The 18,414-nt window shown below is 33.0% G+C and overlaps 1 protein-coding gene across 1 annotated transcript in view; it reads left to right on the forward strand.

The window, feature by feature from the left end:
• The window catches only part of Cfap47 (cilia and flagella associated protein 47), a 206,544-nt gene that overhangs the window by 132,348 nt on the left and 55,782 nt on the right, over positions 1-18,414 (forward strand). The window contains exons 43-48 of the mRNA XM_090325738.1: positions 3,030-3,141; positions 4,451-4,674; positions 7,028-7,205; positions 13,524-13,714; positions 17,365-17,508; positions 18,069-18,242. Coding sequence (XP_090181864.1) covers positions 3,030-3,141; positions 4,451-4,674; positions 7,028-7,205; positions 13,524-13,714; positions 17,365-17,508; positions 18,069-18,242 — 1,023 coding nt within the window. The remainder of the gene's footprint in view (positions 1-3,029; positions 3,142-4,450; positions 4,675-7,027; positions 7,206-13,523; positions 13,715-17,364; positions 17,509-18,068; positions 18,243-18,414) is intronic.

The raw sequence follows: 18,414 nt of genomic DNA on the forward strand, positions 1-18,414 counted from the left end.
ACTTCTTTGTAAATAAGACCTACCTGTTGAGAACTATCAGGTAGTAAGGCCACTATTTAGTAGCTTTCCATGCACAAATTAGATCACTTTTAGTAATAAATGCATTTTAAAAGTTTGTTATGAAGTATATTTTTTATTTTTCAAATAATAAGGTCATTTATTTTTGTGAATTTAATCTTTTCATTGTAGGGATATAATTTTTGTTGGTTTCAATCTGTCTTCATTGTTTCCTTTAGCTCATTTATCTGATTTAATTTATTTCTTACATTATTCTGTAAAAACATTAATTTTGAATGACAATTCTTTAGTGTATGTGATTTAAAATTCTAATGTTTTAGAATTTTAGCTTATTTCGCATTTGCCTGTTTAACGATAAAAGTAATATAATATTGCTCACCTATTTAAATCAAATAAATTACAAATCCTAGGAATAACCTAAAACCAAGGTAAGATAATAAACAGGATTTAAAGCTTATGAAAAATATATAGACATCCTGCCTGGGTCAGTAAATTTATTTCTCTTTTACTTTTATTAAGATTGAGTGTATTTGTATCTGGAAAACATCCATGACTTAGCCAAGATTTCCCAGCTAATTAATAAATGAGCTAAGATCAAAATTTCCCTGCAAATGAGTAATTAACTTCATGTAACTGCTATTTTGAGGACTGTATAAAACACAATACAAAAGAGAAAGATAGGGCCGGGAGTTTGGCCTAATGGTTAAAGTGCTTGCCTAGCATGCATGATGACCTAGGTTCGATTCCTCGGTACCACATACATAGAAAAAAGCCGGAAGTGGTGCTGAGGCTCAAGTGGTAGAGCTCTAGCCTTGAGAAAGTCCAAGGACAGTGCTCAGGCCCTGAGCTCAAGCCCAGGACTTGCAAAAAAAAAGAGAGAGAAAGATGTATCTTCTATGAGGATTTCTTAGAATTGCCAATAAGATTTGCATCCTTATAAAAAATACAATAACATTTCAATTAAGTATGCCAATTGTAGATATGTAATCAAGAGCATATGGAATTTATACATGTAACTATTAGAATGAATGACAGATTTCTGTTAAGTTTCAGATAATTTTCATTTTCTTCTCACAGTATCTAGATTTGGAATTTTTATACTTAACATCCTTTTTGGAGCAGTAATGTTCTTTTCCTGGACATATTTTATTCCAAGAGATGTGGAGGGAAGTAGTAATACTGAATTAGATTATTGTTTTCTGAATGCTTTGACTCCAATAAATAATATTTTGTTATATTGTTTCCTCAAATTGAAATTTTTACTTAAATAATAAATATAAAATTATTCAAATAAACTAAATTATAATTCATTTGAAAAATAAAATTAATTAAATATTAAAATTTCAATCAAGACATTTAATATTAATTTAAAATGTTGAAAATGAACAAATTCAACAAAATAACATTTGAGAGATAATATATGTGTATAAAATATAAGCTGGTGGCTCATGCTTGTAATCTTAGCTACTTAAGAGGCTGAGCTATGACAATTGCAGTTCAAAGCCAGACAGGACAGAAGAATCTGGAGACTCTCATCTTCAATTATCCACCGAAAGACTGGAAGTAGACGTGTGGCTTAAGAAACAGTGTGGTAGATTCGAGCAAAAAAAACGTTAAGAACAAGCCAAGCACCAGTGGTGCATTCCTGTAATCCTAGCTGCTCAGAAGGCTGAGATCCGAGGACTGAGTTTAAAAGCCAGTCCAACAGAAAAGTTCGTGAGACTCACATCTCCAATAAAATACTCAGAAAAAGCTGGAAGTGGTGCTGTGGCTCAAGTGGTAGGGAACTAGCCTTGAGCAAAAAACTCAGGCTCAGAGCATAGGTTCAGAGTTCAACCCCCATGATCAGCAAAAACAAAACAATCACAAAAAATAAAAACTAAAAATCAAGAACAGTGCCTACACCATAAGTTCAAAGCCCTGAACTAGCATACACATGCACAAACGGACAGACAGACAGACAGACAGACAGATACATAGAATTAAGTGGAATAATAGTAGATAATTTTTGTCTAGTGACTGAAAAGGTATTAATAATTTATACTTGAGGAAAATATTATGGCAAATAGCAAATTTCTTAATTTATATAGATTCTCATGGATCAATTTTTGTTTATATAAGGTAGTCAAATTGTAGTTCTGGTTTCACTTGAACATACTAATTGTTTCCGTGTATGATTACAGTTACTCTATACTCGTTGAATCTAATTTTATATGTACTTATTTACTATTGTTTGAGTATATATTTAGATAAATCAGATGGGAAAACGGCAAATTTAAAGTAAATAGATAACTTCTGTTGTTTAGTCTCTCTTTAAATAATAAATTTGTTTGACTTAGCACTGAAAATTTAATTTTAGAATTGACCTCAGGCTTTATGTTTGTTTTTCTCTGTGTGTGTGTACGTGTGTGTTCGTGTGTGTGTGTGTGTGTGTGTGTGTGTGTGTGTGTTGGGACTTGAACTCAATAATTGTTAATATTGTAAACACTGCAATTCCATCTTCAAAGCTAGATTTGTTTCATTTTGATTTTCCAGTAGTTAGTTGAATGTCTATCCAAATTCATTTAGATATACACTGTTGTAGAGGTGTAATGAACCTTTAATATTGTTATCTCATATTGTTATAGTATCTCACTTTGTTATCTGATATATTGAATTTATTTGTATTTGGTTATTTGAAATTTGATAGGGAAGGGGGGAAAACCAAGACGGGTGGGGGGTGGTGGGGGGAGGGAAATGGGTACCAAGACACGTGAAAGGGTATCAATGTACGTGAATTAATGCACCTTCTATCTAGCAAATATCACGTAACCCTTTTACTAATTACAATAAAAATGCAAAAATAAATAAATAAATAAATAAATAAATATTGTCCACCTGTTTAGAGGTTATGCTGTTTAGAAAAGAAAGCATGAAAGACCTTACAGGATCAATATTTTCTTTACAAAATAAACACGTAGCATAGTTTATGGTCTCTCAAATTTCTGTATTATTGTATGCTTATATTTTAGATTGGAGAATTAATATACCTTGTGGAAGGAAGAGGTTTGATCCCCTTGCCATCCAATTTTCTTCCAATGAAATCACTTGGTCCTGCTGATTACAGCAGTTCTGCAGATGAAGGTATACATATAGGTTTTATTTAATTTACAACTTTGAAAGAGATGGTTTTCCTTCAAGAATCATACTTGCATTCTCAGAAATTTCTCCACCATATAACTAGATTAAGAAGCCCCCTTTAACTTCATTGTAACACCATTTTATCAACTGAAAACAAAAATGGTGATTTCTTTTTAAATTTTTCTTTTAAGATCTAGATAAGGTGTGGAATTTGGCATACAGAAAATTGCTCAACATTATCATCCATTTCTCCTGCAGTTAGGGTATTAACTATGGTCTCAATAATCTACATTGTTATATACCCAAGAATTCTACCTTGCTGTCTAGTTCTCTGTTATTATTCCTGAAAATATTAAGCATTTATATATAAGGTTTGATTGAAAGCAAATGACATTTCTTGCCAGTCATTGGAAATTATCTTTTTGTGTTTATTTCTGTTTCTCCTACATTCTTTCCTGAATTCTTTTATTATCTTTAAATAGCTGTACAAACGAGCTGCCATTCACCAAAGCAGTTTATGAATACAGTGCATCACCCCTTTCAGCATTCTCACCACCCCTCCCTACCTACCTCTTCCCTTGCTTTTCTTAATTTTAGGTTGTGTATAAACCCCTTTTAAAATTGTTATTGAAATGGAGATGTACAGAGGGATTACATTTATATGAATCAGATACAGTACTTTTCTTTTTGAACAGTGTCACCCCTTCTGTTGCTTTCTCTAAGTTTTCCCTCCTGTGCCTTCCACCACCAAGTTGTATAGTTCATCCTCAACATAGTGTCTAGTGAGTATTACTACTGCATTTGTTCACCTTTTGTCCCTCAATTTCTGCATCCCCTCTTTCCCTCTCCAAACCAGATAAACTTACAAATAAGACAAAAGACACAGAAAACAAAAGCAATGATCATATGCACATAGGCATTGGACCTTGTGATCCTCTTCTAAGAATATCCTCTTTTGTTATCATCGTATGATATTTTATTGAAGAATTTACCACTACAACCTTCTACTACATGCTTAATTCTGACAAGAGTACAAAGAGTACTTTTTGGTAATAATGTTGATTAATATTTTAAGTGGAAGACCCCTGACCACCTCCTAGTGAATATCAATAAAGTACCTTTAGTTACAGAAGGTTTATTCTTGAGCCATTGAACAGGTACTAATAGAAATGTATTATTTGTTCATGTTTATTCTGTTTCATAACTACAATAGCTGACCCTGTATATTTCAGACTTATTAGTCCATCTTGGATAAGAATGTTAATGTTATTAACAATTATTAAATTATCTATGACTATTTTGCTTTCTCTAGATTGTGCTGATAGTAATATTCTGTATTTGAAATGCAAAACCAATGAAGTCCTAGATGTGAACATTAAATTACCACTGACAAATGAAGCCAAGGAAAAAGCTTTGGCTTTTGCAGCACGACAGCAGATGTCTACTCTTGAATATGAGCGAAGAGCAATCACAGGCACTCTAGAAAGCAGTAGTGTCCGTGTAGCCATCGCCCTCTTAGGACTGACGAAAGTTGAGGTAGGAATAATGACAGAATATATTTGTTAGTCATAAACACACAGTGCTGTTACTACTTAATGGTAATATTCTTACATAGAAAAATGAAATTCTTTTTCCTCAACACGTCAACTCAGTAATCTTTGTAAAACCTTATTAAATAATTACATCTGAAAGAAACCATTCTTCTGGATAATTGTACAGAGTACAGTACAGCATTTACTTCACAGAAATTTTCAATTTGGGTTGTGTGTGACAATGCTCTGAAGAAGTGAAAGAAACATTAGTATCTAGGCACCATTCCAGAACACTTAAATTCATATTTACACAAGTGAGATTTCTACAAGTTACCTAGAATATTTGTTCTATACATCCAAAAAGAATCAAGTCTGCTGTCAGATTGCCAGACTGAGAATCCAAACCTTAACACTATCCAACAATGTTGTTCTGGTTTAGTTACTTAACCTCCACAAGTCTACGTTTATATTTTAAGATTGCAGTATTAGTAATTTTGAAAATGAAAGAATTACATAAAATCATTTGCATATAGAACTGTTATATATAATTGTTCCACTTATTTCTACTATTTTGACTTGATTATTTTTACTGTAACTACTGTAGACCCTATTATTATAGCTTGACAATAGGTACAATTTGTTCTCATTGAGCAAGAAAAGCAATTCCTCAAAACGGAAAGCTGCTTGTGTTGGTCTACTGGTTTTCCACTTTCTGTCACAGGATTGTCTTCATGGTTCTTAAGGCTAGTTAATCTATTCTCATGGTGTCAAGTCTACCACTGGAAACTATTTTCATATGGATTCCCACCTCAGCCAGCACAGACCTCCTTTTCTTCAAATATTTGAGACTTATTCTTCATGGCTTTTGAACTTACTCTGCTACATTTCCTTGAGTATCAAAATGATGCTTCCTTTAATTACTGCATATTTCTTAAAATGTCCTTGAAGGAGCTTTTGCTATCCAATTTATGTTCATTTTATATAAAGTTTTATCTTTATCATTTAAGATTTTCTTAATATACAAATACATATATATTTATACCCCAAAATATTTGACTCAGCATAAATTTTTTTCTTTTGTGAGGATATCACAATCAACACAGACTAACCACAACTTCCATCCATTTATTTAAAAGATAACATAAAATATAAAGTTGCAATTAATTTAAAACTATTGAGGCCAGAAAGTTACATTTGCTTTTGATTAGTACGCCCCTACTATGTTTCCAAGAAGCTGATGATTCTTCAGAGAATCACAAGTGAAATCTTACTTCTTTTATAGAACAGTATATTTTAGAAGGCTTATATTTGGCTGTTAAGTATACATAAATTTTCAGTGAGTAGATACTTTAAACTTTCAGTACATTAATATGCTTTTTTATCCTTTTTATACTCATGCTTTGTATTTTTACCACTTCCCCCAAAATCTTAGTGAAATGAAGAATCACTCAGGGAAATGGGTTTTGTTCATGGCATTCTTTGTCTTTTTCCTTTAAGATTTCTGCCTAGAATCCAGAACACACACTTGTATTTATCATTGCATTTAGCATTGGCTTTATATGGGATTTACGTTTGTGTTATTTCTCCTGTCAGACTGTGAATTCCTAGAATGCAAAATAATTTGTCTTACCTTTGACATCTCATGAGTGTTATGTATCCTTTAACTTTATAATAAAGTAGATTTAAAATGTCACATAACTTGCTTCATTTTATTGTAAGACCGGGATTTATTTTCACTGTTCCATTTTTAGGACTGTTTTGTGTCAATTGGAGTATATGCATGGAAAAAGTTATATAATCTACATTTATCAAATAATAATTGAAGGAATTAAAATATCAAAGTTAAGCATAATACATCTGTAGAGTGGAAGGATGTAATTCTTAGTGAACAAGGAAGGCTCCCTTTCTATCTATAATAACTATATATGAACTGGTTGTGGTGTGTGATGATACCTAGCACTTGGTGTCATCCTAGCACTTGGAAACTTGAGGCAAGGGAATTGAGTGAAAAAGTTTCTCAAAAAAATAAGTACATAAAAAATAAAAACAAAAACTTAACTAATAAGAAAATACAAGGAAGCATAATTTTCAGCTGAAGGAGGGAAAGAATTTAGAATGCTATTCAATAGTTGAATGGTTCCTTCCCAGGTAATTAGTTAATTATATTGAAAAAATTGGAACAGTCGACTATTGACTATCTCTCAATAAAAGAAAACTCACTTGTTTCGGAGAAATGTTAGTTATCTGACATTGTCTCTAAACAGATAAACTAATTATTGATGCATTTTCGCCAGAGTTATTAATTACATGATTTGAAGGGAAAAGCACTCTATCCAAGTTTTTCCATTTATTTGCAGTGCCTTATGCTCTTCAATTTGTCAAAGCTGAAGAAGCCTAAGGCTATTTCATACTTAGCACAACTAAGCCTTCCAGAATATTTCCATGTTCCCAGGATTATCTACATACCCCAGATTCCAGACGCTAGAGCTAATAACACAGTTCAATCTCAGGAAACCAAGTCTATTACCATAAAAGGTAAGCAGCAACATGTTGATTGGAATACCTAGAAGTATTTATGTTAAGAAAGCAACCATGTGCAATTATGTGTTATTTATCTTCTAGATGAACCTGGTTCTTTATTACCTATATATTTTGTTTTTGGTCTACTATGCTTCTTTATTCTCTTGCACTGATCAAGAAAATATCAGCCAGGGTTAATTCAAATGTGGATACACTGGTATTATTAAATAAAAGTGTTCAGATATAAAAAATTATACTAAACATTATTTGTCTCTTTAAAATTGCCTTTCTTTTTCATTTGAATTCCTTTACTAACTATATAATGAGAATGTATTTTTTCACTAAAACTATTCATAGAATGTATCATAACTCCAGTGATATGAATTCCAAAGGACATTTTGCAAAAAATCATACCCAGAACTCAGTCTCATGAATTAGAATTATAGGGGTGTTGGGTCAGTCCCTACCTTACCAGTATTATCTTCTAAGAAGAAAATTATTTTTTGATACATCTGAGAGGCAGAATTTTCCATTTTTGTAGATGATATAGAGTCCATAAATGACTCTGTTTAGTCAGGTACTTAAAAAGGAAGATTATAAGGCTCATTTTAAGAATAAAAACAATCAATAATATGCATGCTTGGGGCCGGGAGTTTGGCCTAGTGGTTAAGGTGCTTGCCTAGCATGCATGAAGACCCGGGTTCGATTCCTCGGTACCACACATAGAAAAAAAAGCCGAAGTGGTGCTGAGGCTCAAGTGGTAGAGCTCTAGCCTTGAGAAAGTCCAAGGACAGTGCTCAGGCCCTGAGCTCAAGCCCAGGACTGGCAAAAAAAATAATAATATGCATGCTTGTACAATTTACCTATTTACTTACAGATGAAGTTAGCATTTCATAATTCATGTGAAATTCTTGCTTACCAGACATTTGTAATTCTGTTTATATCCACTCATATTTAAATGGAAGTATTTACATATTCAATATATATCCTATAAGGTCATTACTGGAACCTCACTTGTACTGTAAATATATGTAATTTCACAAAATTGGCCAAATATGATTGATATTTTGGGTGGCAAATTCAATACTGTAAGCATCCAATATACAAGTAAGGTAAATATAGAGGTTTTTTTAACACAGGAAAATATTATTGTTGAACTCCATGTACTTAAGAAACTTGTATTGCCTTTGTAATCTGCTCTTAATGTAGATAAGTAAAATTCCAAATAGTTTTTTCTTTGCCTCAGGGTAGAAAAAACAACAATGCTTTTATGGCTGTTTCGTTTTTTCAGAAAAAAGTTTAAAATGCTAAAAAATTTCATATTTTTGGAATATTATTCTCTAAGCTTCAACATCTATCCTCTTGCAGTCTATTGCTTGAACTAACATTTACATTTTCTGTCAACTTCAATCGTTTTCCTTCTACTTCTCATATAACAATGGGACACAGTTGTGTTTTATATAACTGAAAAGAAACACTTTAAGTCAAATAATTTAATAAAATCAAGTCAGCATAATTATAAAACTACATATATTTATTATATGCTTTTAATATGTTTTTCAGGTTGGTCATAACTTTTATTAGGGTCCACAGATTAAAAATTATGGATATTATAAAAAGTTTCTTATTCATTCTATTAGGTCTCCAATGGCAAATATATATTCTGCAATAATATATTTAGAGAGGCATTTAATCAAGGATTTTGTAGCCATTTATCATAGTTTAAGTACAAGGGAACGTGCTGTAAATTGGCTTGCACAATTCGTAAATCAATCCGGAAAGAAAATCTTAAAATCAGCTATGTTCAAATTAAAGTTTTGTTTTAACATGACAAATATATGATATTCGGAAATGAAAATACAAAACATAGTTAATTGGCTGTCAACAATCTATTCCTTCCCCATGGAGAGGTTAATTAAAAATGAAATACTATTTTCAATTGTTTTCTTTGTTAAATTATATTTCCTTAGCAAATTATATATATATACATATATATATATATGAATGACAACTTTCTAGTTAAAATGTTGGCAAGCCAAGACTTCTTGATTAGCTTTCTCTTAATTTTCCATTAAACGATCCATGAAGACATACAGAAATTCAAAAATCAAACAGAAATGGATAAGCAAGATAACAGCTAGCCATTTACATGACTCCTATGAGAAATTTTCACTAATTACTGAGTTGCTGTGCCAGATTGAAAAGCACGTTTAATAGCCTCTTCAGGCTCAAGCCCAATTTAAAGCATACTTTACTTGTAAAGAGAAGTCTGTTTACATGATCTGCTTTTTCCTATGGATCTTGTTATTTACACCTACTGGAAAGCCTCCTTGTTGCATACCTCCTGGCATGTAATAGGAATTCAAGATTATTTTTCTAATGAGTGAATGAATGTATGTGCACCATTTGAGCTAACCCCTCCTGTTATACATATTATTGTGGTTCTCTGAGAGTCCTATTTTATTACATACTTTCTGGGAACAAAATCAAGCTTCTGAAATGTAAACAACTGCAACCACAGGACAAAATGTAGAGGAGTATGATCCTTTCAAGAATATATAGAGTCTTGGACATAGATGGAGTTGTGCCAGTGATGGCTCCAGTGGTGGGGACCATCTAAGCTGCATGGTATTGATTAGAGCAAAGTTTGCCAATTCCCAAGAATTAAGGCAGAATTAACAATAATAACTCTAGAGACTAAAATAGAGTAGAATTTTAGGAATCAATGCAAATTCACTAGCAGTCTAGGGTTTAAAAATATATTGAATATAAAAGTGAGATTGAGACAACTTAAAACTCACAATCACATTCTAAAAATGAAGGGACTAGTTATAGATTAAATAAATTGAATTTAAAAAAAATTATTAGCCAAGCATGCTAATTAAAAAAATAATCAGTACATGTTGATACATATTATAAGCATTGACTAATCAGCAAAATTAATTCAGGCATCTTTATAAAGAAAGGGTTTTACAGATATAGGCATTTAAAGTTCATATTACGGAAAAGTAATGTCAAACTTTTAAAGATATTTTTACACGTAGTATAAATGTTGAAAATTTGTGACAGTCAAAAACTGTAGAATTCCTAATTACTAAATAAGTGTAGGCATAAAAGGAAATTAAAGGAATCTTGTCGAATACAATACAATATGGATACAAAGAACTTAAGATGTAGTAAAGAATGTAGTAAAAGACATATGTAGTAAAGAAAGGCACAAAATGAAATACTAAAAATAACCATCAATATATTGTTACCATGTAAAGAGCTTAGTTAGTTCTCTGAATGACAAAAAGTCAATTAATTGAAAGTCAGAAAGTGATAGTGAAATAATTTTACTACGATAGAATAACTGATGTGAAAATTTTCATACTCATTTTTTCCATTGCTTATGGCTCTCCTTTTATTATCCCACACCAATCTTAACAAGCATCATTGTTCTCTTTTTGCACATATAGTATTTTAATGATATTCACGTTCTTTCAAAAGGAAAAATTTGGAAAAAAAGTTGAACTCCTTTTCAACTCGTCATATATTCTGAAAATACATAAAAGGAGAGATAAGCAAATCTCTACTTGTATTGGGAGATCTGATTTATATGTCTCTCAATATTTAATGGATATGAAAGACAGACAATAAGACCATACTATCTATGAACAGCACATATAATAAAATGATCCTTTTCTATTCCTAGTAAACTAAGCATGGATTTTATGGAAATAATTGATAATCCTTGCAGTTAATTTACTACATCCCTTAAATATCACCTTATAGTCTCCCCCCCATGGCTTAAGACACCAGGAGGAATGAATAGTGAAGAGACAGGAAAATGCATATTAGTTTCTCTTACTTGCAGATATTTAGAAACTTTTTAGAGAGGGAATTCTATGTTCTCAAACATTTGGCACATGTCAGTTTAAAAAGAATATGCACACTCTATTTACTATCTCTGAATTTCAAATACTTTGTTTTCCTATATGGGTTCCTATTCCCTATCCTTATTTTATTTTCCTTCCTTATTCTATTCTCCTTTTTGCTTTTTAGCTTTCTTTCCTCCTTTTTTCCCATCTGTCTTCTTTTTCATTCTTAAATATTATATTATAATACTTTAGACATTTGTAGAGATAGTTTCCTCTATGCTTGATATGTTTACAAATCCTCATGGAAAAACAAGCAGAAAACTGTATTTGTTAGTCAAGTTATATAATTAATTTTAATTTTTAACAGTCAAAGCTTTGATTTGTCTGTTGGGAGACCACAGGAATCCGTAGCAGTTTGTAGCTTCTCTTACTTCAATCAGATCAGTTCTATTTTCTTCTGTACTTCATGTTAGGATTCACTTAGATATTGTTTATAGTATCAGCAAGACAAAAATTAAATATATTACTTTAATGATAATTATTCGTTTAAAAAGCAAAGAACTTAATTTCACAAAATAGTTTTCTGTTGTTTACCTAAACTAACAACAAGGTTTTTAATTACCAGTTGATCTTGTTGTTTATACAGCATCAGAGATTTTACACATAAACTTGCCTATTCTAAGGCATGGTAGATTGGGCCAGGAGTATGGCCTAGTGGTATGGTAGGGTGATTGCCCTGTGTTTGATTGCTTGGTGCCACGTACAAAGAAAAAGCCAGAAGTGGTACTGGAGCTCAAATGGCAGAATGCAAACCTTGAGCAAAAGTGCTTCAGGACAGTGCCCAAACCCTGAGTTCAAGTCCCAGGACTGACCAAAAAAATAAAAGATATGATAGGAGGTTGTTATAGCAAAAGTTCAAGTGGATTACCTCTGCATGTAATCTTCTCTCCTTCACTGACTTTAGGTTTCGCTTTGTGACTTGCTTCAGTCAATGGGTAATTTAAGAACATGATGGGAACACATATTTGATAACAATTTTACACTGAAGTACTTCTTCATTTGATACTAGTACATTTTGACTCTAATACGAAAAACAATGAGTGCATCACAGAAGATCAGGCATTCTATGGGACAGAATTTGAGCCAAGATATACAGCCACAGCCAGTAGCTAGAATATTCAAGTTCCAAATTCTCAGTCAGTACTACATGGAACTTATTTGTAAAGGTTCCCAAATGAGTTCAGGCTATGGAATCATGAAAAACAATAAGTGGTTATTGCTACAAACCACTAAACTTGGGGGTGATGATGCAGTCATATCTGGCCAATACATTGGTGTGGACTTATCATCTTAACCATATTAGCCAGAAGCTCTACCATTGAGCTACAATTCCAACCCTTGTTGCTTCTTTCAGATAGTTTCCACAACCATGACTGTTGTTATTATTTTGTAACTAAAGAATGCCAAATATAAACACATTTACCATATTATCATTATTGAAACAAATCAAGTAAAATAAACTCTTGAATTAAATATATAACTTTGGCCCTGTGTGATTTACAAATCCTCAAATAATTCATGAAAAAAATGATGTTCAGATCTTTGAACATATAAAAAACTCAGAAGTGATGCTAAGGCTCAAGTGGTACAGCTCTAGCCTTGAGAAAGTCCAAGGACAGTGTTCAGCCACTGAACACAAGCCCAGGACTGGAAAAAGAAAAAAAAAAAACAACATTGTTTTCATGAATTCCAATTTTAACATAGCTTACATTTGGGATTTAGAAGGAAGAAGAGCAAACCCTGTATTCTTTAGGGGTTTTACCCATTAACACTTGATCAGTTGGAAAGAATATAATCAAGAATGTCATTGGCTTTCATTTGCGGACTCAGTAATCATTAGGAAATGAACATCTCTGTATTCCAGCCAAGTTGAAAATTGCATTGTTTGCTGTGATGGAGCACTCCTGTGTCATAGAAATGTCACAGGACATAATGTTTACCAATTCCTCTGTATAGCCACTTAATTTATTAGTCTTTTTTTGTTAGAGCCATTTATCTGAGTTTGGCCAATTAAATTTAATACATGTTAATTTTAGACTGAATACTGAAAGGTCCTTGAACAATCTTCCAACAATTTCTTTTACCCCGACTTTTCTGCTAGTATAAAATTATTTTCCTGATAATATAGCAGCAACAAGGTGGTAGTATCCTTCAAAACATTAAGTCCTTAATGACTTTGGGAAATACATATTCCTCCAACTCCTGTAAGATTTATACTCTAATTTCTAAATAAATTTGAATGATATAACCTGGATATTCAACACAGTGTGTTACCTCAGTTAAATCTAGTTTTGTCTAAATTATGCAATAAAATTTGGTGCTATAATACTACTTATTATTTGCCAAAATAAAATTTTAAGAGTATGACATTGAAAATAACTAAATTATTTTAAAATTATTTTCATTGCTACAGATGGATCTGTTTTAGTACCTCTAAGATTTGCACCACTCACTTTTGGACGATATCCTTGTAAAATTTTATTGACATCTAAGTATGATATGCGCCTCTATTATGTTGAAGGTGTGGTAAATAAAGAAGAAGCAGAGAATGAATTTATGTTTGAGACACCAGCATTCCAAGCACTTACTCAAGATATTCCAATAGTAAGTAAAACTTCATTCTTTGGTAATTTTTTATGTCCATAGTTTGGTGAAACCCCTGGTCATAAGTATTTAGGCTGGGCACTGGTGGCTCATACTTGCTACTCAGGAGACTAAGATCTGAGGATCATGGTTCAAGGCCAGTCCAGACAGAAAAGAAAAGTCCATAGGGTCGGGAATGTTGCCTAGTGGTAGAGTTCTCATCTAGCATGCACAAAGCCCTAGGTTCAATTCCTTGGTACCATATAATCAGAAAAAGCTGAAAGTGGTGCTGTGACTCAAGTGGCAGAGTGGTAGCTTTGAGCAAAAAGTGTCCAAGTAAGGTGCTCAGGCCCTTAGTTCAGGCCACAAGACTGGCAAAAAAAAAAGAAAAAGAAGATTCCATGAGACACTTATCTCCAATAAACTACTCAGAAGAAATTGGCAATGGCATTGTGGGTCAAGTATTAGAATGTTAGCCTTGAGCACAAACTCCAGGACCAGAAAATAAAAAAGACTGGTTCTAGGTCTGAACACTCACTTGCATTAAGAGAAAATGACATGAAGCCAGGTGGTGGCTCAGGCCTGTAATCCTAGCTACTCAGGAGACTGAGATCAGAGGATCAATGTTCAAAGCCAGCCTGGGCACAAAAGGACGTGAGATTCTTATCTCCAAGTAAACTAGAAAACAGGGCTTGGCTCAAGGGTAGGGCTGTGGCCTTGAGCTGAAGAGCTAAAAGATAACACCCAGGGCTAGTTCAAGCCCCATGGACCACAAAAAAAAATAAAGAGAAAATGACATGAATTTATTTACAGTTTTTACAAAGACTAAAAATTAAGCCATTCTCAATCTGTGTCAACATTGTCTACAGTACTGTTACTGATTTATACAAGATAGGACAAAACTGGAATATGTTCCCATAGAAAAATAGCTGTGGAGTCTTTAACTGAACAGTTAGATAAATGTTTTACCTAGTTATAGGACAGGGCATCTGCAATTCCCCACATATTTCCTGTAAAAATAAGCACTTAAAAATTGTCAGTTTTTATGGTTCAATTAAATATGTAAAGTTTTAAATTTACTCTTTTCCTCTGTAGATTTGATCATTTTAGTCTATGCAATATTCTGGCAGTACACATATTACAAGGAAAATATGAAATGAGTTTATTAACATACAGAAAGAAACTTGGGTGTCATACACAAAGTGTAAGACTCAAAGAAGATTCAAGGTTGTTGAAAGCTATATAGAAAGCAAACAAAAATATTGCACCTTGGGCTTCTGGAAAGAGTTAAAGTACTTGCACAGGAAAAAAGACTTGCTTCTATTGTAGATAGTTTTTCAAGTCTATCAGACCCCCTCTTCTTCATGTGTGAACTTTCCTGTATAGAAAGAAGAATATTACATATCAAAGCCTTTGCCTACATACACTGTTCACTAATATAAGTATACATTTATTTTTCAAAAGATCAGCTGTGCCAGGCACTGGTGGCAACACCTGTAATCCTCGCTATTCATGAGGCTGAGATATGAGGATCGTTTTTGAAGCCAGCCCCGGCAGTAAAGGCTCACAGACGCTAGTGCGCTAATATCCAACTTAAAAAAAATCAGAAGTGGAACTGTGGCTCAAGTGATAGAAAAGTAGCCATGAGGTGAGCCACCGGGCTCAGCAAGGAAGTTTTTTTGTTTTGTTTTGTTTTGTTTTGTTGTTGGTTGTGGGACTTGAGCTCTAGGCCTGAGCACTGTCCCTGCGCTCTTCAGCTCAAGGCTACTGCCCTTCGCCTTGAGCAACAGGAGAAACAGTATCACTTCTGGTTTTCTGGTGGTTAATTGGAGCTACGAATCTCATGGGCTCTTTAGTACCCGGGCTGGCTTTGAATCTTGATACTCAGATCTCAGCCTCCTGAGTAGCTAAGATTGCAGGCGTGAGCCACCAGTGCCCAGCTCAAAGAAAGATTTTTATCATCCAATAGAACATTTGGCTATTTCATATTGCTATACTATTTTGGAAAAAATTGATTTTTTATTTGAGTTCATTAAATAAGAACTACCATTTCATCTATTTATCCATACTTTCATAAGTTTATTGAACTTAGGGAGGGAAGACAGAGAAGAAAAGAATGAGAGAGAGGAGTTATTAGACTAATATTGAAGGCGTGAGCCACACATCCATGTTCACGTGTGTGCACACACATATATTCATATACTTAAGATTTTAATCAATTTCCCTTGGGTATAGGCATCTAGTTATCATTCTACATATATCTGTACTAACCAGTTTAAAATTATATCCAAAAGAATAAATAGATTGTAAATATTAAAAAAAAGAAAAAGAAAGAAAAGTAGCCTTGAGCAAAACACTGTTAGGACAGTACCTATACTCTGAGTTCAGGCACCAGGAATATCACACACACACACACACACACACACACACACACACACACACTCAACGCACGTATTCAGAGAGTTAATTCTGCCTACAATTTTTCAGGACAGCCATCATGTAAAATATTTCAAGGAAATTAGTTTCAAGAAAGCTATTTGAGGCTCCTGTGCAAACTACAGCTGTTTCAAATTCCTCGAAAACTCTCATCCCAAATAACTGAAGATTTCTAAATGCATTGTGTTGCTGATCATTTTTAATTGATATCGGAGTTTCTAGTTGAATGTGTTATTACTCAACGATCAACTCTGAAGTTTGGCTTTGCTGAAAAATTTAAATTCAGTATCCATAACCAATGTCAAATTCCTGGTTAAAATTACATACAATAACATTGATATCTAAACTGTATTGTAATTTTCTCTAGTAAGTATGCAAGCTATGTAACTTTGGTGTTTTTATAGTAATGAACTGATTTTTTATTAATTTTTGCAGATATAGTTAAAGTTCTACTGACACACAAAATTTTTTTCATAACATATATAATGTGTTTTTTTCTAACAAATCTATACATTAGAACAGCTTTGATTTCCCGTAAGCATAAATTATCTTCTATAAAAACATTTTGCCATTTTAACAATAGTCGAACAAGTGAACATTTAGATACTGATTCTGGGATATAACCATCAGGCAATGCTTCTGTATAACTTAGAATAGTCATGCAATCATCTTTGTGCTTTTAGTTTACATTGATGAAGTCATTCTTTTTTTTTTTTTTTTGCCAGTCCTGGGCTTGGGCTCAGGGCTGGAGCACTGTCCTTGGACTTTCTCAAGGCTAGAGTTCAACCACTTGAGCCTCAGCACCACTTCCGGCTTTTGCTATGTATGTGGTACCGAGGAATCGAACCTGGGTCTTCATGCATGCTAGGCAAGCACTCTACCACTAGGTCAAACTCCCGGCCCGATGAAGTCATTCTTAACCAATAGGATTTTCATATTGTGATAATTTCACTTTTTATTGTTGGTGTTGTGAGTTGAACCCAGGAATTGTACAAACGTAGCATGTACTATACCATTTGATACATCCCTCTCCTTGGATTTTTCTGACAGTCTTCGAGCTTTCTGACAGTCTATTTCACTAAGGCTGGTCTAGATCCCTTGATCCTGCCACATAGCAACACAAGTGCTAGATTCTAATTGTTTGCCACCTCACCCATTGTGATTCTTAAGAATTAAGATGCGATTTAACTTTATCAACTCTCTTCTGATATTTTGTGTCTTTTTGTTATTTCTAGCATAATACGACAAGCAATGAGTGGAGATTTGAAGCTATGATAGAGGGCAAATGGTTTTATGGACCTGCTATTTTACATGTGAGCCCAGGTGAAACTGTGCCATATCCTCTCACATTCAAACCTATTATGGAATGTGATGTGATGGTATGATCTCAAAGATTCTTTCCTATAGTATGAATATGTAAATAAATCTATACATGGTATTATTCTATTCAAATGATAGAGCATTTGTGGAAAACTTGTATTTTTTAAAATTTGAAAATATTTCCTTGCAATTTTAATACAGATTTAAATTTGAGACCAAAAGGTACAATGTCATTTTCTCTGACAATTTATATTGAGGCTATATGATATACTGAATTATGGAAAATAATTTATGTTTTGTTCTTCATTAAGAAATTAGTTACATCAGAAAATACTCTTACAGTTACATTTCTTTGACATGGAAGTAAGCACATATATAAATGTTACATATGAGAATACCTATGTAAACTATAATTTAGAGAGAACTGTATAATGTAAAGCTTTGACATATGAAGAACTTTTTATTTATTCAGCATATAATTTATACAGGAATTGGAGAAGTCAATGGTTAATACGTTACTAGCATGTTTCTTTTAGTATCACAATGAATAGTATGTTAGCAAATGTTTGACATTGAACTGTAACTCCGCTAGATCTGAAATTTGACTGTTTTCCTACAGGGTAAACTTACTCTACAAAATGAAATAGATGGCTTGGCATACATCTTTGATATAAATGGCATTGGGAGAAGACCACTGGCCATAGAACATGTTAATATTGAATGCCAAGTAGGAACAGTAACAAACAGAACCATACTAGTACCTAATTCTACAAAAAGTCTCCTAACGTTTAAGGTAAGATATTAGAAAGTATGGAACTGCTTAATTCCGACTATATCTTGAGTTTTATGAAAGATTTAGAGCAGTTATATTTAATCCAATGAAAAATGTTTACATGTGCCCTCAACCTCCCATATAAGTACACTACAAGTTTTTATTTAATGAATAAATTTTATATTTTGCTGTT

Source organism: Megascapheus bottae, chromosome X (genome assembly GCF_031878675.1).
Source record: "Megascapheus bottae isolate mThoBot1 chromosome X, mThoBot2.hap1, whole genome shotgun sequence".
Lineage (NCBI taxonomy): Eukaryota > Metazoa > Chordata > Mammalia > Rodentia > Geomyidae > Megascapheus > Megascapheus bottae.